The sequence below is a fragment of the Geotrypetes seraphini genome, chromosome 7 (genome assembly GCF_902459505.1).
Source record: "Geotrypetes seraphini chromosome 7, aGeoSer1.1, whole genome shotgun sequence".
In the NCBI taxonomy this organism is placed as follows: domain Eukaryota; kingdom Metazoa; phylum Chordata; class Amphibia; order Gymnophiona; family Dermophiidae; genus Geotrypetes; species Geotrypetes seraphini.
The window spans coordinates 149,845,445-149,869,495 of NC_047090.1; the positions used below are offsets into that span (position 1 = coordinate 149,845,445).

General features: G+C 47.8%; 1 protein-coding gene across 7 annotated transcripts in view; it reads left to right on the plus strand.

Annotated features, from left to right (window-relative positions):
• Nucleotides 1–24,051, plus strand: part of SYNE2 (spectrin repeat containing nuclear envelope protein 2) — a 654,322-nt gene that overhangs the window by 317,914 nt on the left and 312,357 nt on the right. For all 7 annotated transcript variants that reach the window (XM_033952730.1, XM_033952735.1, XM_033952736.1 and 4 more), the window contains 3 exons: nt 3,255–3,437; nt 9,033–9,170; nt 14,254–14,439. In XM_033952730.1, the coding sequence (XP_033808621.1) occupies nt 3,255–3,437; nt 9,033–9,170; nt 14,254–14,439 (507 nt within the window). The remainder of the gene's footprint in view (nt 1–3,254; nt 3,438–9,032; nt 9,171–14,253; nt 14,440–24,051) is intronic.

Genomic DNA, 24,051 nt, shown 5'->3' on the forward strand with positions numbered 1-24,051 from the left:
TTTTTCACTCAGAGAATATTTAGGCTCTGGAACGCGTTGCCAGAGGTTGTGGTAAGAGTGGATAGCATAGCTGGTTTTAAGAAAGGTTTCCTGGAGGAAAAGTCCTGGAGGAAAAGTCCATAGTTTGTTATTGAGAAAGACATGGGGGAAGCCACTGCTTGCCCTGAATTGGTAGCATGGAATATTCCTACTCCTTGGGTTTTGGCCAGGTTCTAGGGACCTGGATTGGCCACCATGAGGATGGGCTACTGGTCTTGATGGACCACTGGTCTTACCCAGTAAGGCTATTCTTATGTTCTCATGTTCTCAGTAACTTAGTCGACTCCCAACATTGTTCAGAACAAACTATTTACAAAAGTCTCTTCAGAGGAACATATAAGATGCCAGAAGCAACAGTCACAGTGGCAAAGGCAACAAGTAGAAGTTAAAGTATACATAGGCCCAGATCTTCTAAATGGCGCCGTTGTGGTTGGCCGCTGACCGCGTGTCAATTAGTGTTTTTAAGGCCCACATTTCCAGCGCCCACCTTTAAGAAGAATTGCAACTCTGGAGGCACCTAACGCTACTTCTGGCCGTAGCCACGCCTACATTAGGCGCTGCCGGAAGATTTTAAGTAAAACAAAAAAATCTAAATAAAGTGAGGAGGGGGCGGTTTTTTTAAGGCAGCGATTGAATAATAGATAACCAGATGAATAGCAGTTATCTGAGTTCTGAGACTTTTTCCTACCCCGTCTTCTGTAGTAAAAAAAGAACTGTGTAGTGAGGATTAGATAAGAATAAATATACCTGGAAGAGTTTCTTTTGAACAAGTTATGTAACTATAAACTGCTTTGAATGTGTAACCACAAAAAATCAGTGTACATGTCCCTTCCTTTTTCCCTTAATTTTTATAAAGAATACTAAAAACTTTTTTTTTTTAAATCACAGTTGTTTCTTTTTTTGAGTTTATGTGGAGAGCTACTGAGGTCAGGTCAAAGGTGAAATGCATTTGGTTAAAGCAGTAGCACAGGGAATCTGTGCTAGATTGCCAGCTGGCCTTCCTATAGAGAAAGAATTGTATAAAATACATAAGAAAACATGAAAAGCTTAGGATGGGTCAGGCCTTAGCGAATTAGGTAATAAGACATTAAGAAAGAAGATGCAGGAATAAGACTAAAAGAGATCAAGTCAAATTGGGAGTGGGAGTGTGGGGCGCAGGGGTTAGAGCTACAGCCTCGACACCCTGAGGTTGTGTCTTCAAATCCCTCGCTGCTCCTTGTGACTCTGGGCAAGTCACTTAATCCCCTCATTGCCCCAGGTACACTAGATAGAGTTTGAGCCCGCCGGGACAGATAGAGAAATATGATAAAGTACCTGAATGTAAACCACTTAGGGCTCCTTTCACTAAGGTGCGTTAGGGCCTTAACGTGCGGAATAGTGTGCACTAGCCTTAACGCCAGCATTGAGCTGGCATTATTCTAGAAGCGTACCCGTGCGGTAATTCCGTGCATGCGCTAAAAACGCTAGCGCACCTTAGTAAAAGGAGCCCTTAGGACATAAGTGGTATATAAATAGTAAAACAAATAAATAAGTTGACACTCAGGGCTCTTTTTATTAAGGTACACTAGCGTTTTTTAGCGCAAGTACAAGATTAGTGTGCGCTATAGCGCGTGCTAGGTGAAAAATGACCGCCTGCTTTAAAGGAGGAGGTAGCGGCTAGCGCGCGCTAAGCGCACGCTAAAACCACTAGCGCGCCTTTGTTAAAGGAGCCCTTAGAAGAATCTAGGAGAAATTCTGTTGTCTTAGTGGGCAATTTTCAAAAGAGATTACATGGGTGAAAAAGATTTTACTTGCATAAACAGGCAGTCTGAAAATTACCCACCTCTTCAATTTAGCTAAAAGTTAGTACATTGTTCCGCACCTCATAAATTTTATATGCATTAAGGGAAGACACACAAAGAGTATGTTTAAGTCAATGGATGGTATTTTCAATGTAGGTGACATTTTCACATTTTTATTAAGTATTTTTCCAGTGAAAATTCTACATGGACAAAAAACGTACTTTGTCCAGGTCGATTTTCAATAGGAAGGTTGTGTATTTTACCTTGGAAATTGTTGCAAAATCCACAGTTGCAGAAATGTAAACTAAATTAAACCCTTAAGTTTTTGTACCACATCATCTCCCAATCATAGAGCTCGGCACAGTTTATAGGGAATGGTGTAGAGAAGGAACTCCAATGAGGGTTACAGGACAGTATAGAGAAAGTTTAGAGGAACTTAGAATAACAAAGAGGAGGAAATATTACATTTTTGAGAATAGCCAAGTTTTCAGATGTTTTTGGAAGAGTTGGAGGGTGCCCAGATTCCGAAGTGGGGTAGAAAGGTTATTCCAGAGCTTTTTTTGGGTGGACCTGGTGATGTTAGGATTCGAGGAATTCCATGATAGTAGGATAAGGGGAGGAAGGATGCCGTGTGGGATCTTGAAAGTTAGGTAAGCGCATTTAAAATGGACCCTAGAGACTACTGGAAGCCAGTGAAGCTTGGACAGGAGTGGGGAGACATGGTCAAATTTACTTTTTGCGAAGATCGGTATTCTGAATCTGCTGAAGTCTTTGAAGGCTTCTCTTTGTTGGGCTTAAGTAGATGGAGTTACAGTAGTCCAATCTGGAAAGGATGATGGATTGTACGAGGACAGCAATGTACCAGAATGGGCAGTTAGGGCTCCTTTTCCTACTTGGGATCTTGCCAGGTGAAATAGTGCGCGCTACAATGCCGCACACGCTAGACGCTAATGCCAGCATTAAACTGGCGTTAGTTCTAGCTGCGTAGCGCAGAGTGAGCGCACGCTAAAAATGCTAGCACACCTTAGTAAACGGAGCCCTTAGTTAATTGCTCCCCCCTTATGATGATGAATTTGGGAAATAGAAACATAGAAACATGACGGCAGAAAAGGGCCACAGCCCATCAAGTCTGCCCACTCTATTGACCCACCCCATTGAGTCTGAGTGCTAGTGACCTGGTTCCTTAACTCGATCCTCGAAGGGATCCCACGTGGGTGTCCCATTTTTTCTTAAAGTCGAGCACGCTGGTGGCCTTGATCTGGTACTGGTAGTTTGTTCCAGTGATCTACCACCCTTTCTGTGAAGAAATACTTCCTGGTGTCACCACTAAATTTAGTACAAATCTGTTTGGCATGTGCTGTACACCAAATACTGGTTGAAGTGCTGTGTTTTCGTGAAGTATTTGATTAACGAGGTTTAATTTTGCATGTTCAGAAAATCTGGGATGAGCTGGACCGCTGGCATTCCAGATTGAATGAACTGGACTCAGAAGTGCAGGATTTTGCTGAGGAGGACCCAGATCAAGCGCAGGCATGGATGGATAGCTTAATGAGTCCACACCAGCTGTATCAGCAAGTCTCAAAACGTTCTGAACACAGAACTGCACTACTGAACAAGGTAAAAAAAAAAAAAAAAAAAAGCCTTGGAACAAAACACCAAACTGGCCACAATGCAAATCAGATTTAAATGTTTTATATGTGTGTGTGTTTTTTACATCTTGCATTTCTCTTGCTTTCCAATTGATCTGACTGGGAGCAGCTGTTTTTCAATTTAGCACACAGTAGCTATTGGCACACTAAAGCGATGTTATGTACACCAAAACCGCTTAACAGATTTTAAATGAAGTAGAGAAGCGGCCTTGTGGCCAGAGCGTGAGACTTGATGTCCAGAGGTACCAGTAGGTTTTTTAAGGAGGTGGCGTTCAAGAGCACATTTGTAAATGGAAGGAATATGGCCCTCAAAAAGACTACGATGAAGGAAGGGAATAAGATGGGGGGATAATATGACTGGAGAGCGTTTTAACCAGGAACGCGGTCCAAGGGTCAGCGGATGAAGAGGAAGTGTTAAGGGAAGTAACGACTCATGAGAGACAAAGAAAAGTGGGCAAATTAAAAGAGAACCAGGCTGATGATAGAGAAGAGGGGGGGAAGGGGAGGGAGATGCTTGGCAGTAAATATGGCCTCTTCTCATGACTCACTTTTGCCTATCAAGTGCAAGAGGATCTAAAGAAAAAAGTGATAAATCATAGTCAAGGGAGACAGTGGACCGCAGGTTTATTCACTTTGGATCCACATTGATCACCCTTAATTATCCACACTTTTGATCTGTCTTTATACCACACCATCACCTTGGTCTCATGTCCCAATATTTCACATTAAGCTGTCACAATCTACGAAACACGCTGTCCTGATTCACACATTATATATGTTTTTCAATGACACCGTATACATCTGCTTACACACTAAAATTCTCACACTAGGAACCCTGAGGAAGGAGTGTTTTCAAAACCCGGACCTTGTCGGGTCCTGGTTTTCTACACAACTGAACCATACTTTGGATATAAACTGTTCCATGTTTTTAGGATTGTGATCAAAAACTTAGGGCTCCTTTTATAAAGCCGCGCTAGGGCCTTAACCCAGCCCATGTGCCTAAGGCCCCGCCCACAGGAGGGGCCTAAGGCTACTGGGCTGATTCCGGTTGGCCCAGGCGCCTCAGGCACCACGTGTAGGCAGGGTTTGAGGCGCCTGAGCCAATCAGGCCCTAAGGCCCACCATTCAAAGGATGGCAGGCCTGCCGGACGGATGGACTTGGGACCCATCCAGCCACCTTTTTTACAGGTATGGGGGGTGGGGGGGGGTGTCGTGGGGTCGACAGGTGGGAGGGAGGTGTTCGGCGGGCCAATCGGGGGCTCAGGGGGTGGTGGTGGGGGGGCTGCATCAGGGCAGGAGGGCCTGGGCTCCCTCCTGCCTGGATCTTAGTGGGGGTGGGGGTCGCTGGAGCAGGAAGGTTTGGGCTCCCTCCTGCCCTGATGTTGTCGGGGAGGGTCGCGGCTAGCCGGGGCAGGAGGGCTTGGGCTCCCTCCTGCCTGGATCGTTGGGGTGGGTGGGTTCTGTAATCGGTGTTGTTTTTGACAGACACCGGTTTCAGAATCCAGCTTTTAGGCGAAGCACTGGCCTCTCCTTCGCCTAAAAGCCCTTGTTTTGGGCATTTGGGACTTAGGCTTTTTTTAGGTTGATTATATGGTGTAAGTTTAGACGTAGTGGTAGTCTGGACATTTAAACAGCGGAACGTAGAGGCAGGCCATTATAAAAAAAACACCTCCTTTTGGATGTTTTTTTAATAATGGACATTTTCCCTGCTTCTACTTTCAACGTTTAGGGTCTTAGGCCAAAAGGGGACATAGACTTTTTTTTTATTATTCCCCTCCACGTGTTGTTAATACGATTATATTGTGTGTGTGTATATATGAAAAATAAATGGAAAAAATGGTGTTACAATTAGTACTATTATGGGGGCGGGGTCAGGGGCGGAGATTGGCGGGGTCTGGCCCAAGACTTGGCCCAGTGTTCTTCAATTGCCGGTCCGAGGACTGGTGCTGGGCCACAAAATAATGATTTTATTTCTGACGGTCCATAGGTGTCACTTTTGAGATGTTTTTCTCCTTCGAAAATAAGCAGCATAGTAAAAGATGGCAGATAAAAAGATATGTAACATCCTTCCAGTCTGCTCAATAAGGCAGACAGAGTTGTACCTGTCACTCTGTGCAAGTCACACCCCTTTTTAACGTGTTAAAGTCATTAACACCCTGGGTTAGGAACCATTCTCTGGATTTTATGCAATTTATAATTTCACAATGCTGCTGAGAGAGGCTGAACATAAGAACATAAGCAGTGCCTCCGCCGGGTCAGACCACAGGTCCATCCCGCCCAGCAGTCCGCTCCCGCGGCGGCCCAAAACAGGTCAAGACCTGTCTGAATCATCAGAAGGGGCTCCCTTGCCACCTTGGTTTCCCATTTAAGTCCCGCCTTCCTATCGAAGTCCTAGCCCTCCGGTCTTGCACATGCACGACCAGGTTAGTTTATACTCATTACCTGATTAACTTCCTATACTTGTGTTACATCCCCGCTCCTCCCTCAGTATCCCACGATCCCTTTATCCCTCAGGAATCCATCCAATCCCTGTTTGAATCCTTGTACCGTATTCTGCCTGATCACTTCCTCCGGTAGCGCATTCCAAGTGTCCATGACCCTTTGGGTGAAAAAAAACTTTCTTGCATTTGTTTTGAACCTGTCTCCCTTCAGTTTCTCAGAATGCCCCCTCGTATTTGCTGTCCCCTTCAGTCTGAAGAATCTGTCCCTATCCACCTTCTCTATGCCCCTCATGATCTTGAAGGTCTCTATCATATCTCCCCTGAGCCTCCTTTTCTCCAGAGAGAAGAGCCCCAGCCTATCCAGCCTCTCGGCGTATGAGCAGTGTTCCAGCCCTCTTACCAATTTTGTTGCTCTCCTTTGGACTCTCTCAAGTACCGCCATGTCCTTCTTGAGGTGCGGCGACCAATACTGAACGCAGTATTCCAGATGTGGATGCACCATCGCTCGATACAATGGCATGATGACTTCCCATGTTCTGGTTGCTATGCCCTTCTTTATGATGCCCAGCATTCTGTTGGCTTTTTTCAAGGCTGCTGCGCACTGTGCAGATGGCTTCTGTGATGCATCCACCAGCACACCCAAGTCTCTCTCGAGTCTGCTGTCTCCCAACAATACCCCCCCCCTAATTTGTAGCTGAACAACGGGTTCTTTTTCCCTATATGCATGACCTTGCATTTGTCCACGTTGAAGCGCATTTGCCATTTGTTTGCCCAGTCTTCCAGCTTGTCCAGGTCCCTTTGTAGGTCCTCACACTCCTCCCTGGTCGTAACTCTGCCGCACAGTTTGGTATCGTCTGCGAATTTTATAACCTCACACTTTGCCTCCTTTTCCAGGTCATTGATGAATATGTTAAAGAGTAAAGGCCCCAGCACCGATCCCTGTGGCACACCGCTCATGACTCCCCGCCAGTCAGAATATTGACCCTTTACTCCAACCCTCTGCAGTCTTCCCGACAACCAGTGCTTGATCCATCTGTGCACATCCCCTCCCACCCCGTGGTTCCACAGCTTCTTAAGTAGCCTTTCATGTGGCACCTTGTCGAAAGCCTTTTGAAAGTCGAGGTAAATGATGTCTATGGGCTCCCCATTGTCCACCCGACTGCTTATTCCCTCAAAGAAGTACAGAAGGTTCGTTAGGCACGACCTTCCCTTACAGAATCCGTGCTGGCTTGTTCTCAGTAGGCCATTCCTCTCAATGTGCTCGCAAATGCCGTCCTTGATCATAGCTTCCACCATCTTCCCTATAATTGAAGTCAGGCTCACCGGCCTGTAGTTCCCGGGGTCACCCCTCGATCCCTTCTTGAAGATGGGTGTGACATTTGCCAATTTCCAGTCCTCTGGCACCTTACCAGTTTTCAAGGATAGGTTGCAAACATGTTGTATTGTGCCCGCTATTTCCTGTCTTAGTTCCTTCAGAACCCTTGGATGGATCCTGTCCGGGCCCGGTGATTTGCCGCATTTTAATCTGTCTATCTGTTTGAGGACATCCTCCCTACTTACCTCTATGTGCTCTAATTTTTCAGCCCGTTCCCCACTCATGAGCTCCTCTGAGTCTGGTATATTAGATTTGTCTTCGCTCGTGAAAACCGACGAGAAGAACGTGTTCAACCTCTCAGCTACTTCTTTATCCTCCTTAATCACTCCCTTCCTGTCCCCATCGTCCAACGGCCTTACCTCCTCTCTCGCTATTCGCTTCCCCTTAACGTAACTGAAGAATGCCTTGAAGTTTTTCGCCTTCTTGGCCAGCCCCTCTTCGTATTTCCCTTTTGCTTTTCTAACCTCCCGGTGGCATTCCTTTTGGCATTTCCTGTGTGCCTGGTGATTTTCTTCTGTTGGGTCCTTTTTTCATCTCCGGAAAGATACTTTTTTGTCCTTTATCGCCCTCTTTACTTCTATTGACATCCAAACCGGGTCCTTTGATCGCTTGTTCTTGCAGCCTTTCCTGAAATTGGGGACGTACATTCTCTGTGCTTCCTGCAGGGTGTCCCTGAATAGGGTCCAGGCGCTTCCCACAGTCTCCATCCTAAAGATGTTTCTGAGCTTCCTCCCCACCATTTCCCTCATAGCAACGTAGTTCCCTTTCTTGAAGTTCAGCGCAGTTGTTGCGGTCCTCCTAACTATGGGTGTCCCTCTTTCTAATGTGAATCTGATCGTGTTGTGATCACTGTTGCCTAGTGGTCCTTCCACTTCTACCCCTCTTGCAGGCCCTCCTAATCCGTTTAGGATGAGGTCAAGAGTAGTACCCCCTCGCGTTGGTTCTTTGACTAGTTGCTCCATGAAGCAGTCCTTCATAGCTTCTACAAATCCTATCTCCCTAGTGCAGTTGGAGTGACCCATACTCCAGTCTATCCCTGGGTAGTTGAAGTCCCCCATCACTGTTACATTTCCAGTCCTGCACTCCTGTCTCAATTCCGCTTCCAAGTCGTGTCCGACTCCCTCTAGCGTACCAGGTGGTCGATAGTACAGCCCCAGTTTTATGCTCGCACCCTTGTTTCCCGGTAATTTGACCCACATCAATTCCAGCCCCTCTGCCTTCGTTGCCATATCCATCCCGACCGAGTGGATAGAGTCCTTTATATATAGTGCTATGCCTCCCCCCTTTTTGTGGGTCCTGTCCCTCCTATAGAGCTTGTACCCCGGCAGCGCTACATCCCATTGATCTTTCCTCTGAGAACATCAATGCTTTGGATATATGGAAAACACTAGATGTTTTAAAGAAAAGACCCTGAGTGCCAGGTAGGTTCCTGTATATTTTGTTACTGATTAGGTTCGGCACTGGGATTTCTATCTGGTAGCTTCTGGATATTTGGCTTTAGCTGGGGGGTAAAGATGACTGGGGAAAGTAATGGCATGCCACCTTGCTAATAACCTGCTAAGAAACTGTCACACAAATGGTGGCCCATAAGTCATTCGTGACTTGATATTTGCATACAGAGACTACCTTTACCTTTTTGCATTTTAAGGCTCGTTGCATCATCAGGTATATACACTTTCTTTCTAAAAGAATTGTACGATGTGCTAATTCAGTTTAAAATGGATGATTTCAAACTATGTTTTGGCAGGGTGCTAGTAAGATGGAAGAGTGTGATGAGTTGCTGAAGAACATAAAATCTTGGATCGAGGTCACAAATAACTTGTTAACAGGAGAAACAAAATATGACTCGGCTAAATCCCTCAGTAAACATGCAAGTGCCCTTCAGGTATGTATATGTTTGGTGAGCATTTTGTAGCTGACTTTTTTCACCTGTGATATATAAAGAAAAGGCAAAAAAAACCAACCCATTTTCCCCCTCTTCTACGAAACTGTGCTAGCAGTTTCTAGTGTGTGGAGCCGCGCTGAATGGCCCACTGCTGCTCCAGACGCTCAAAGAGTTCCTATGAGCATCGGGAGCAGTGCGGGCCATTCAGCACGGCTCTCTGTGCTAGAAACTGCTCATGCAGTTTCGTAGAAGAGGGGATTTGTTTTTCATTGTTCTCATAAAGAAGACTTTTTTCCCCAATTTTTAAACTTCCTGTAAATCGTGCCAAGCTCTGTCTTTATAGAGAGGATGTGGTATGTAAACTTAAGGTTTAGTTTAGTGTAGCAAGGTGGTGGTGGGAGCCAAGCACCCTGGGCACTGGCACCTCTCCTCTTCCCAACCTGCAGAAATGGGAGGAGTCTCTTAAATGTACCTCTCCCCCTCTCCCTACCCATGTATATCTTCAGATTTCTGCTGGTTCTCCTACAGGCCTCATTCCTCCCTCTGATGTCACTTCTTGTTCAAGGGACCAGGAACTGACATCAGAGGGAAGAGGTGTTGAGAGATGTGGGGATGCACAGAGCAGTGACTAAGGGGAAGGAAACAGCCCATCGGGGGGAGAGGGGTGCATTGTGCAGCAATGCCACACTACACCATTGTATATACTTGTGCCTTTCTTATGATTGTCTTCTTTTAAAGTAAGTCCATGCCTCTTGGACAGAGAGGCAGGAACAGTGGTTTAACTTGATCCTCCACTTTTACTCTTTGAAACCTCTAGTACAAACACAAATCCTGCTGCTAAGTACTTCAGCCAGTGCATCCACAGCAGGACTAACCCTTTAGTGGATCCTAGGTAAAACAAATACATTGAGACTTCCATTGTAATTGTGACAGGCCAAGCGGTCACCTCCCATCACTTCACCACCAGGCTCCTCTGGTCACATTTTTCCCTTCCACCACCAGGTTCTTCCGAACATTCTTTACTACCAGGCTCTTCTATTTTTTTTGGGGGGGCGGGAGATCTTTTTTTTATTATTATTATTTCTTTATTAAAGGGTACAACAGGGAAACTGGTACAACCACAGCAGTATCATAAAATCACAAGTGCTGAAACAGGCACAGAGCTAACAAATAGCTATAAAACCCATGCAGGTTATTCAGCAACCACCAGGCTCTTCTGAACACACTTCCCTGGTCAATTTGACCACCAAAGATCGTGCTGGTCAAAGCTTGTGCTTCCAATACTTTCAATCTAGTCTCACAGTCTAAAGATTTATTTTCCAAGGTTGATATTCTATTTTTTTATTTCTAAATTCTCTGAAAGTACCGTTGTGCAGCGGGAAGAAAGAAGCTGTATCTGATTGCCAAGAGAGAATTATAATTGTTTCCCGAATAGCCTACATATTAAAGACCTTAGGCCTTTACAGGGGAGCAATCTCTATTCCGGAGCCCTCAATGGAAATTAAAGTACCGGGAGCTGCATTCAGTAAAGAAACCTGCGTGCCCTCCACTGCATTGGGTTGTTTCAATTCCTCTTGTCCCGAAACAGAAACGGATCTTCCGTACTGTTACGTCATCAGGAAAATGTCCCGGGCTGGTTCCGCCCTCAACGAAGCCTCCGTAGCCACAGGACGAATCGGTGGGCTCCGCTGCACCAGAGATAGGGTGGTGCCTTCAAAGGAGTACTTGCAAGTTTCAGCCTGAGTGCTTCCTCCAGCCTAAGATCCCTCAGGTCATTGTGTTCATGAGCTACTGGACTTCTGGCTGCTTCCGATACCATTACTAGTCTCTCCACTGGTTGCCACCAGTCCCTCTGGTCCCTCCACTGGTATCGCACCAGTCACCATCAGTTAAGTGTCTCTAGTCCTTCTGGCTGCGTCTGGTATCATTACAATTAGTGAGGCCCAACTTGGAATTTTGTATTCGGTTTTGGAGGCTTTATCTTGCTATGGATGTAAAAAGACTTGAAGTGGTTCAGAGATGAGCAATAAAAATGGTGAAACCTGAGAAGACACTGGATGACCTAAAGATGTATACTCTGGAGGAAAAGAGAGATAGGGGTTAAAATAAAACAGACATTCAAATATTTGAAATGTATTAATATGGAAACAAATCTTTTCCAGAGGAGGGAAGGTGATAGATCCAGAGGGACATGAATTTAGATTGCAGGGGGCCAACTTTGGAATAATGGGAGATAGTGAAGATGAATTGTCGCTATAAAAGATACTTTGATAGGCTACTCTCTTTTCAGGCAGCAATTAGAGACAAGGAATTTAGCCAGCTATTAGTTAATGCTGTGTCTTACATACATTTTAGAAAACTTCTGAAAACACATCTATTTCATAAATTTTTATAAAATCAGAACTGGATAATTTGTTAATCTGTACTTCCTGAGACTGTCTCGGTTTCTTTTAGCTGTAAACCGCATAGAACTGGAAGGTTATGCGGTATATAAACAAGAACATAAGAATAGCCTTACTGGGTTAGACCAATGGTCCATGAAGCCCAGTAGCCCGTTCTCACGGTGGCCAATCCAGGTCACTAGTACCTGGCCAAAACCCAAGGAGTAGCAATATTCCATGCTACCACTACAAGGCAAACAGTGGCTTCCTTCATGTCTTTCTCAATAACAGGCTATGAACTTTTCCTCCAGGAACTTATCCAAACCTTTCTTAAAACCAGCTATGCTATCTGCTCTTACCACAACCTCTGGCAATGTGTTCCAGAGCTCTGAGTGAAAATTTTTTTTCCTCCTATTGGTTTTAAAAGTATTTCCCTGTAACTTCATTGAGTGTCCCCTAGCCTTTGTAATTTTTTGACGGACTGAAAAATTGATCCAGTTGTACCCGTTCTACTCCACTCAGGATTTTGTAGACTTCTGTCATATCTCCCCTCAGCCATCTCTTTTTCAAGCTGAAGAGCCCTAACCAATGTAATGTAATGGAGGGAAGAACATGGTAGGGGGCTTGAGACATATTGAACGGGGTTTATGTTGTTACAGGGGAGGATTCAGGAGGGAACATGGACTGCTACAGGCTGGTACTGAAAAGCTATGCAGGTATTGACCAGTATTCATTGCCAGCACCTGCATAGCTAAGATTACTTTTTGTGCAGTTCTATCTACTCCCTTAGCTGTGTGGGCACTGGCACTGAATATTGCCCACACTTGCATAACTGCCGACTCCTTGACTCTGCTCTCCTGCCCTGTTTAAAGATGACCAGTTAGTACCAATATTCAGCAGCCCAGCCTGGTTAACTGCCACTCAGTATTGGCGGACATCCCACTGAGCATGGTTCAAGTGGGCAGGAGCCCCTCCTGCCTGCAGTCTCTTTGAATCTTGATCCCTGTGGTAACGTGAATGAAAGTGGGCCCTCGAGCCAGGATAAACCAGAACCACAGAGCGGGTTAAGGTGAACAGCATAATATTTAAGGTGTCAGGTAGGGATCCTGTCAATTCAAAGGTGGGGGAAGAAAAGAAATGTAAAACTAGTCCATATATATAAGAATGTCCTTACATAGGGTTACCATATTTTGAGTTGAAAAATCCCAATGCATGGCCATGCCCCATTCCACCCCCAGTCCTGCCTTGTTCCACCCTAGCCCTGCCTTGTTCCATCTCTAGGCCCGCCTCTTGAAAGCTTTGACTTTTCATTCCTGACCTCCAGACTGTGCCCGAGGGCCTCCGAGCATGCGCAGTATGTGACATCATCCACGCATGCTCAGAGGCCCTCCAGACATGGCCGGAGCTTTCCAAAACTTGGACAAACTGCTGGGTTTTTGGAAAGTCCTTTAAAAAGACATCTGGTAACCCTATCCTCACATGGTCTGCTTCTGTAGGGCCACGGCATATACTACAGTGTGTCAGCAAGTTAGCAGCATACACTGCTGGGCTCACCATCTGGCTCTCTAGGTAGGGTTTTAGAGAAACAGAAGATGACAACTTCTCAAAGAATGGAAAGAAAGAACAAACAACGAAGGAAACTGGTGTCCAATCACCTTTATTGTATCTCAAGACTCAAGTATACCAGAATCTCCTTTGCTGTTTGTTCTTTCTCTGGGTAGGGTTACCCCTCACACAAATCTCTTCTCCCTCCCTGAGTCCAGGCTGTGTCTGAAGGGCCTCTGAACATGCGCAAATGCGACATGATGAGGTCATACATCACGTCCGCATATGCTCGGAGGCCCTCCAGATGCAGCCCCGAGCTCTGGGCCTTCCCAAACCCGGACAAACTGCTGGGTTTTGAAAATGCATCTGGACACCCGGACAGTCCTCTAAAAATAGGACATGTCTGGGTTTTCACAGACATCTGGTAACCCTATCTCTAGGGTACCACTACAAAGATATCAGGGTACCATGTCATAGATATCAGGTTGCAAGGTGCTGGATTGAACCTGGCCTATGTGATTGTCGTGGTTGCAATTCACAGATACGTGGTAGAGGCACTTGTAATCAGGCATCGCTGCTCCCCTATGTCCTTAACCTAGCTGTTCCCTAAGCTTTTATATTTCCTGAACGATGCTTTCCTGCCTCCACCCTTCCATTTCACTTCTCCCTTGGGCAGGGCTATGAATTTTAAGGTAGTTTTGACACTATGAGGGATTATCCTTAAGGGGAAGTAGTAGCTCTCACAACCCCTTAATATATTAATTTCACAATTTCTTGTCACTTTTTAAGTTTTTGTAATGTATGATCCATAAACCTTCAATAAAAGAAAAAAAACAAAAAACAACCCAAACGAAATGGCTTAAACTAGTCTATGATGGCACTCTAAAATTAACCTCCTTTCTTAGCTGCTGGAATACAAAATGCGCAAATTAAGCAGATTTTTCCACTGTTCATTCTCTGCTGTGGATTCATTCTCTCTCTCTCTCTCACTTTATATGTCTCAGGCCCATTTCTTTTAAAACCAGAGAAGCATGCAGAGAGTCAACATTGACTGAAGGTTTTCATGGTGTACATGTGGCAACAACTCACATGCTCACTGCAAATTCAATGCTTCAGACCTGTTAGTGTGTTAATTCAGCTTGCGTTTATCTTTCTAGATGGCTTTTGAGGATTCTGAGCAGAAGCAAAATATCCTGCATGATATTTACACAGGTTTGAATGAGCTATCGATAATCTTTGAAACAAACATCACAGCAGAGAGAATAGATGAACTCAATTCAGAAGTAACACTCCTGCAGCAGAGGATATTGGAGAGACTTCCTCAGCTCCAGCATGCAGCAGGTGTAAGTCTTGTTAGGCAAAATAACTGTTGAAGACTTGCCTATTTATTTTGTTTTAAAGTTTGCTACCCTAACCCCCTGATAGTCCTGGCTAGAGAATGACACGGTGATAGAATTTATCACTGTCCCCATCCCCACAGGTAACTGCAGGAAACTATCTCCATGCCATTCTTTAAAGAGAGAGAGAGAAGAATCAGAGTATGGGGACCCTCAAGCCTTGCATCGAAGAATGCTGGTGTAGAAGGACTGAGGCTGAGATAGACACTAAAGAATGACACCGGATGGTTAGAACATAAGACCATAAGCATTGCCATACTGGGACAGACTGAAGGTCCATCAAGCCCACTATCCTGTTTCCAGCAGTGGCCACCCCAGGTCACATTTCTTCTCTCCAAAGTATCAACCATGTATACAGCTCCCTAAATTGCAAATCTCCTGGAAATGTCCAGTTATCTTCTTTGTAATCCTAATTCCTAAACTGTAATTTCCCTGGAAATGTCCAGTTAGCTTCTTTTGAAATCCGCCTAGAACTGCAAGGTACGAGCGGAATAGAAGTCACTAATGTAATGTAAAGTAATATGTACTTGGCAGAAACCCAAAGAGTAGCAAGATTCCAGAGCTGAGACTGTGATGTCATAATGCCTCATTCCTCCAATGCCTAAGAGCAACCTCATTAGTGATATCACAATGGCTTCATTATCCTGTACTTGGCTCACATAAAAAGCAGAGTATGAATGGGCACAGCCACTGACCCTCAAGCCTTGCATTGAAGAATGCTGGTGTAGAAGGACCGAGGTTGAGATAGACACGAAAAAATGACGGTCTCTGGTATCCAGAGAAGATATTGTGATGTCATAATGCCTCATTCCACTAATTCCTAAGAGCCAACCTCATCAGTGATGTCACAATGACTAATTATCCTGTTCTTGGCTCACATAAGAATCAGAGTATGAATGGTTACAGCCACTGACCCTCAAGCCTTGCATTAAAGAATGCTGATATAGAAGGACTGAGGTTGAGATAGACACTAAAGAATGACACTGGATAATTTCTCGTGGTTATCCACAGGGATGGGGACGGTGACAAATTCTGTAACCGAGTCATTATCTAACATGATATCTGAGACTGTCCATTCCCTTCCCCAATAACTTTTGAATTATGTATGCCTTTTCATTTAGATTTGTTCCATAAAGTGGAGCAGTGACCTTCAGCTCACACTTTGCATGTCTTTTGGCACCTGGAATCCCCGTTTCCTTTACAGTGGTGCCTCACACAACGAACTTAATTGGTTCCAGGAGCAAGTTTGTTATGCGAAAAGTTCGTTATGTGAAACGTGTTTTCCCATAACAATACATGTTAAAAAAAATAATTCGTTCTGTAACATAAAATATGCTAAGATGACATAAAAAAAGATAAATTTGTTGTTATTATTTTTATTTAGATACATCTAAAAACATAATTGTTTTTTAAAACAACACACATTTTTTAAATTTAAAGACAGACTAAGTAGAGTCTAATTTTACAGTGAGAGAGGGCAGAGTCTCAGCGGCAAAAACTGGGACTTAACTGTTCATTTTTTTTTTTTTTCTACCGTGTTTCCCCGATGATAAGGCAGGGCCATCAAATAAGACAGCCCCCCCTTTTTAGAAAAAAATGTAAAATAAGGCACCCCCCCGCAAATAAGCCACCCACCGATACCTGCGCTTACCCGAATCGGGTGGTACGGTGGGTGACTCCGTGTGGTCCCTGGCACCCCCGACACGATCGGGGCAAGAGGGAGCTCAAGCCCTCTTGCCCCCCCGACTCCCCGACACGATCGGGGCAAGAGGGAGCTCAAGCCCTCTTGCCCCCCCCCCGACTCCCCGACACGATCGGGGCAAGAGGGAGCTCAAGCCCTCTTGCCCCCCCGACTCCCCGACACGATCGGGGCAAGAGGGAGCTCAAGCCCTCTTGCCCCCCCGACTCCCCGACACGATCGGGGCAAAAGGGAGCCCAAGCCCTCTTGCCCCGCCGATTCTCCAACTCCCCGACAATATCGGGCCAGGAGGGAGCCCAAGTCCTCCTGGCCACGGCGACCCCCTAACCCCACCCTGCACTACATTACGGGCAGGAGGGATCCCAGGCCCTCCTGCCCCCGACGCAACCCCCCCCCCCCCCCGACGACCCCCCCCCCCAAGAACCTCCGACCGCCCCCCCCCAGCCGACCCGCGACCCCCCTGGCCGACCCCCACGACACCCCCAACCCCCTTCCCCGTACCTTTCTGTAGTTGGCCGGACAGACGGGAGCCAAACCCGCCTGTCCGGCAGGCAGCCATCGACGGAATGAGGCCGGATTGGCCCATCCGTCCCAAAGCTCCGCCTACTGGTGGGGCCTAAGGCACCTGGGCCAATCAGAATAGGCCCGGGAGCCTTAGGTCCCTCCTGGGGGCAGGGCCTGAGGCACATGGTCGGGTTGGGCCCATGTGCCTCAGGCCCCGCCCCCAGGAGGGACCTAAGGCTCCCGGGCCTATTCTGATTGGCCCAGGCGCCTTAGGCCCCACCAGTAGGCGGAGCTTTGGGACGGATGGGCCAATCCGGCCTCATTCCGTCGTTGGCTGCCTGCCGGACAGGTGGGTTTGGCTCCCGTCTGTCCGGCCAACTACAGAAAGGTACGGGGAAGGGGGTTGGGGGTGTCGTGGGGGTCGGCCAGGGGGGTCGCGGGTCGGCTGGGGGGGCGGTCGGAGGTTCTTGGGGGGGGCGGTCGTTGGGGGGAGGGGGGGTTTGCGTCGAGGGCAGGAGGGCCTGGGATCCCTCCTGCCCGTAATGTAGTGCAGGGTGGGGTTAGGGGGTCGCCGTGGCCAGGAGGACTTGGGCTCCCTCCTGGCCCGATATTGTCGGGGAGTTGGGGAATCGGCGGGGCAAGAGGGCTTGGGCTCCTTTTTGCCCCGATCGTGTCGGGGAGTCGGGGGGGCAAGAGGGAGCCAGGCGGAGAGAGGGCAGTTAAGCGCAGTGCCTGCGCGGAAGGATGCAGCTCGGGCGACTTCGTTGTGTGAAACGAAGTTCGTTGTACGAATCAAGACATAAAGTTCGTTGTGCGCAGCGTGCGCTGTGCGAGGCGTCCGTTGTGTGAGGCACCACTGTATTTCCTGTAGAGAAATGAGCCACTTTGTGAAAGCCAGTACATGTTGTGATGCCATCAAGGTTTTATTCAAGCTGCCCTGCAACCAGTTGACACTGAACATTTTTCAGTTGCTTTGGTGTTGGTTAATGCTTTTGAAGGTCCATTTTGCATAGTTCATCAAGGGAGGAAGTGGACTATTATCCCAGGACAAGCAGGCAGGTATTCTCACTAGTGGGTGATGTCATCCGACAGAGCCCCGATACGGACATCTTGCAAGCATGTCTTGCTTGAAGAAACTCAGAAGTTTCGAGATGCCCGCACCGCGCATGCGCCAGTGCCTTCCCGCCCGATGTACCGGGCGCGTCTCCTCAGTTCTTTTCTTTCCGCGGAGCTGAGAAGTTCTCTTCAATTCTGCGCTGACTGAAATTTCAGTATTTTGCCTTCTTTCCCCGCGTTTTATTGTTTTACTTACTTTCTTTGACTTTTATTTCTATTTAAAAAAAAAAAAAAAAAAAAAGTTACAATTATTTCGTCCGGCGGTTCGGCCGGGCCGGCCTCGTGGCTGCGACCTAGCTCCTTCGACCTAGCAACGTCACTTTTCCGGCCTATGTCCCGGCCTATCACCGGTTTTAAAAAGTGCAGCAAGTGCCAGCGTGCGATTTCGTTGACGGACCCACACCGGCGCTGTCTTCAGTGTCTTGGTCCAGAACACGTTCCGAAATCGTGCCGGCCTTGTTCCACGCTCACAGCGCGCTCTTTTAAACGGCGCTGCTTACTTTGGGAGTCCATGTTTAAGATGGAGTCTTCTAAGGAGCCATCTGCTTCGACCTCGACAGATGTTTCACCGGTCTGTTCGAAGCCTGCATCTGCGACTCATGCATCGAGCATCGTGAAGCCAGCATCGTTCACACCGGCTTCTGCATCGAGTTCAGCATCGGTTCCTGCTCCCGTCTCCTCGGTTCAGGTACCGCCTTCCACTGTTCCTCCCGTGGTCATAAAAGTGCCCAAAGCTACCAAGCAGAAGCACTCGACCACGAAGGAACGCGATGACCGTGCAGGAGGACCCCCTTTCGGTGCGGATCCCTCCATATCGGCATCGCTTAAATCCCTGCTCGAAGCTCAATTTGTTGAGCTCATGCGGACGATGGGACCGAGGCTTATCGCTAATATTCAGGGCGATACTACGGTCCCGGTCCCGGAGAGCGGTCCGCCCCCTCCTCCTCCTCCTCGTCGTTCGATTTCCCTGCTCGACGAGGGGGAGCGGCGGAGGGCGGCGGAACCCACTAGGCGGGCTTCCCTTTCTGACATGCCGCCTTTAGAGCCCATTACACCTCCACGTCACCAGGGTACTACATCGGCCCCTGATAATCGGAGTCCTGGGCATACTGCATCGCAGGAGGAGTTCTTTCGCACTCCATACCAGACTTGGGTGGCACTGCGTGAGTCGGCATCGTTGCCTCCCATGCGCTCCACTGCATCGAGTCCAATCCATTCCTTCGAGGCTTCAAGGGATCGATCGATGCATCGAAGATCACGTTCCCCATCCCGGCATCGGGAGGGGCATCGATCTCGACATTCTTCTAGACACTCCTCGCGTCATTCAGAGGTGTCTCCACAGAAGAAAATGCAGCGTATGGGATACTCATCCTCAGATTTATCCCAGCCAGAGGGACCGGAGTATGAAGAACCATCTACCTCATACTCTCCATGCCGCTCCCAGCTCTCCCTGGAACCGGAGGCTTCCACGTCTTCTAGTCCGTCTCGCCGGCCGGCCTTGGCGGACCAACTTTCCTTTTCATCCTTTCTCAGACAGATGGCGGATGACTTGGATGTGACCTTAGATACTGGGTCGAAGTACTCTAAGGAGTATCTGGACACCATGCATTTACCTCATCCTCCGGCGGAGACACTTCGGCTTCCCCTGCATAAGTTACTTGACCAAACTCTCATGCGGTGTTTGGAGACACCGTATTCCATACCTGCGGTACCTAGCAAGTTGGATGCTCGATACCGCATCGTGCACCACAAGGGGTTTGAGGGAGCTCAACTCTCTCATCAGTCCCTCCTAGTCGAGTCTTCCCTTAAACGTTCGCACCCCTCCCAAGTCTACGCTTCCGTGCCTCCTGGCAGGGAAGGGAGAACGATGGATAAGTTTGGTAGACGTATCTATCAAAATTCAATGATGGCGACTCGAGTGCTCAATTACAATTTTTTCTTCTCGTCCTATTTGGATTTTTTCTTGCCGGTACTCCGCAAGTTCACACCTTTCATCGATGCTGAGGCTCGGTTTGAGTTTGAGGAGGTGGTGGCGACCCTGTCCCAGTTGCGCCTCCAATTGATGCAATCCTCCTATGATGCTTTCGAGCTCTCGGCTCGTGCTGCGGCCTGCTCGGTCGCCATGCGTCGACTGGCTTGGCTTCGCACCATTGATATGGATCCGAATCTCCAAGACAGACTTGCAAATGTGCCTTGTGCGGGAGCGGATCTGTTCGATGAGTCTGTCGAGACTGTTACTAAAAAACTGTCAGACCACGAAAAATCTTTCCAGTCTATCATGAGGCCTAAGCCTAAACCACAACAGTCTCGTCCTTCTAGACCGCCTATAATCTACCAAAGGCGTTATCAACCGAGGCAGGCCCCTCCTGCGAGACAGCCTGCAAAGCGACAGCCGCCTCAGAAGACTCAGCAAAAGCCTCAGATGCCGGCTGCTCCCAAGGCTACTCAGCCTTTTTGACTCTCCTCCAGGGAGCATAACCGATCTCGTTCTGTCTACCCCATATTTTCCCATAGGGGGTCGCCTCCATCATTTTTGTCATCGATGGGAGGCGATCACCACGGACCTCTGGGTCCTCTCCATCGTAAGAGAGGGATACTCTCTTCATTTCCAACGGGTCCCCCCGGACCATCCTAAGAACATAAGAACATAAGAACATAAGAAGCGCCATCTCCGGATCAGACCTTCGGTCCATCAAGTCCGGCGATCCGCACACGCGGAGGCCCTGCTAGGTATTCACCTGGCTTATTTTATAGCCAACCATATCTTTATATGCCTATCTCAAGGAGATATGCATCTAGTTTGCTTTTGAAACCTAGGACTGTCGATTCCGCAATAATCTCCCCTGGGAGAGTATTCCAGATGTCAACCACTCTCTGTGTGAAGCAGAACTTCCTGACATTAGTCCTGAACTTGCCCCCCCTTAGCTTCATTTCATGTCCTCTTGTCCGTGTCAAATTGGACATTGTAAATAATCTTCTCTGCTCTATTTTGTCAATTCCTTTCAGTATTTTGAAGGTCTCGATCATATCCCCACGCAGTCTCCTTTTCTCAAGGGAGAACAATCCCAGTGTTTTAAGTCGATCCTCATATTCCAGTTTCTCCATACCCTTCACTAGTTTAGTTGCTCGTCTCTGCACCCTCTCCAGCAGTTTTATATCCTTCTTTAGGTAGGGAGACCAATGTTGGACGCAGTATTCCAAGTGGGGTCTGACCATTGCCCTATAAAGCGGCATTATAACTTTCTCCGATCTACTCGAGATTCCTTTCTTTATCATGCCCAACATTCTATTTGCCTTATTTGCCGCTGCCACGCATTGTGCCGACGGCTTCAGGGTCCTATCTATCAGTACACCCAGATCTCTTTCTTGTTCACTTTTCCCCAGAGTTGCACCTGACATTCTGTACTCGTATTCCTTATTTTTACTGCCTAAATGCATTACCTTGCATTTCTCCACGTTGAACTTCATCTGCCATTTCTCCGCCCATTTTTGTAACCGACACAAATCGCTCTGGAGTTCCTCACTGTCCTCCTGCGATCTGATTGCCCGGCAGAGTATCCTTCCAACTCCACACAGACCGCTCTTCTTCTCCAGGAAGCTCAGGCTTTGCTCCGGCTTCGGGCCGTCGAGCCGGTACCGGTGGATCAACAAAACCAGGGGTTTTACTCTCGGTACTTCCTGGTCCCGAAGAAGACGGGCGATCTGCGTCCCATTTTGGACCTTCGGGTCCTCAACAAGTTTTTGGTCAGGGAACGGTTCCGCATGCTGACCCTTGCCTCTCTTTATCCCCTAATCGAGCAGAACGATTGGTTATGCTCTCTGGATCTCAAGGAGGCCTACACTCACATCCCGATTCATCCGGCCTCCCGCAAGTTCCTCAGATTCCGGGTGGGACATCTGCATCTGCAGTATCGAGTGCTTCCCTTCGGCCTATCTTCGTCGCCCAGAGTCTTCACGAAGTGTCTGGTAGTGGTGGCCGCTGCACTCCGGAACATGGGTCTCCAGGTGTTCCCATACCTCGACGACTGGCTCATCAAGGCCCCGTCCGCTCCCAAGGTCATTTCGGCGACCTTGACTACCATTTGTTTTCTGCAGAGCTTGGGCTTCGAGATCAACTTTCCAAAGTCCCATCTTCAGCCCACCCAGTCTCTCCCCTTCATAGGGGCTGTCCTGGATACCATTCAACTTCGAGCATTCCTTCCTCCTCCACGCTTACATGCTCTCCTTCTACTCTGCCAGTCAGTGTCTTCTCGCCAATCCATCTCAGCGAGACACATGATGGTCCTTTTAGGCCACATGGCATCTACAGTTCATGTGACGCCTTTTGCCAGACTACATCTCAGGATCCCTCAATGGACTCTGGCATCTCAGTGGACTCAGGTGTCCGACCCGTTATCTCGTCACATTGTGGTCACTCCTGCTCTACGGCAGTCTCTTCTCTGGTGGATGACCTCTTCGAATCTATCCAGAGGTTTGCTGTTTCATTCTCCTCCCCATCAGAAAGTTCTAACGACCGATTCATCGAACTATGCATGGGGGGCCCATCTGGATGGTCTTCGCACTCAGGGGTTCTGGACCAGTGCGGAACGACTCCATCAAATCAATCTTCTGGAGCTCAGGGCCATCTTCAATGCTCTCCAAGCTTTTCAACATCTGCTTCACGACATGGTGGTCCTTATTCGCACAGACAATCAGGTCGCCATGTATTATGTCAACAAACAAGGGGGCACGGGCTCGGCCCCTCTTTGTCAGGAAGCTCTTCGAGTCTGGGATTGGGCGGTTCGCCACAACACCTTCCTCAGAGCAGTCTACATTCAGGGGAAGGACAACGTCTTGGCAGACAAATTGAGTCGTCTACTTCAACCTCACGAATGGACGCTCCACTCCGACCCCCTTCATCAGATCTTTGCTCAGTGGGGGACACCTCAGATAGACCTCTTTGCAGCCCCCCACAACTTCAAGCTGCCTCAATTTTGCTCCAGGATCTACACTCCTCATCGCCTAGAGGCAGATGCTTTTCTGCTGGATTGGAGCAAACGTTTCCTATATGCGTTTCCTCCTTTTCCTCTCATTCAAAAGACTCTAGTCAAATTGAGATTAGACCATGCCACCATGATTCTGATTGCTCCTCGGTGGCCCAGACAACCTTGGTTCTCCCTTCTACTTCAACTCAGCAGCAGGGAGCCAGTACTTCTTCCAGTGTTTCCTTCACTACTCACTCAACATCAAGGTTCACTACTTCATCCCAATCTGCAGTCCCTCCACCTGACAGCTTGGTTCCTTTCAACATAACTCCTCACCAGTTCTCTCATGCAGTGAGGGAGGTCTTGGAGGCTTCCAGGAAGCCTGCTACTCGACAATGCTATTCCCAAAAATGGACTAGATTCTCTTCCTGGTGTATTTCCAATGCCACGGAACCTCAGCGAGCTTCCCTATCTTCTGTATTGGATTATCTTCTACACCTGTCCCAGTCTGGCCTCAAGTCTACCTCTATACGAGTCCACCTGAGTGCTATTGCGGCTTTCCATCAGCCTCTACAAGGGAAACCTTTGTCTGCTCATCCTGTGGTTTCCAAATTTATGAAAGGACTTTTTCATGTCAACCCTCCTCTCAAACCTCCTCCTGTGGTTTGGGATCTCAATGTTGTCCTGTCTCATCTTATGAAGCCTCCGTTTGAACCTCTCAACACGGCTCCACTCAAGTATCTCACCTGGAAGGTGGTTTTTCTAGTGGCCCTCACGTCAGCTCGTCGGGTCAGTGAGCTTCAGGCCCTAGTGGCGGATCCACCGTTCACCGTATTCCATCATGACAAGGTGGTTCTCCGTACTCATCCAAAATTCTTACCTAAAGTGGTCTCTGAATTTCACATCAACCAATCCATCGTGCTTCCGGTGTTCTTTCCAAAGCCTCATTCTCATCCTGGAGAATCTGCTTTGCACACTCTGGACTGTAAACGTGCTCTAGCTTTCTACTTGGATCGCACAAAGCCACACAGAACTGCTCCTCAACTTTTCGTCTCCTTTGATCCAAACAAGTTGGGACGACCGGTATCGAAGCGCACCATCTCCAACTGGATGGCGGCTTGTATCTCTTTCTGCTATGCCCAGGCTGGATTATCCCTTCCCTGTAAGGTCACAGCCCATAAGGTCAGAGCAATGGCAGCCTCTGTAGCCTTCCTCAGATCGACACCGATTGAGGAGATTTGTAAGGCTGCCACTTGGTCCTCGGTTCATACATTC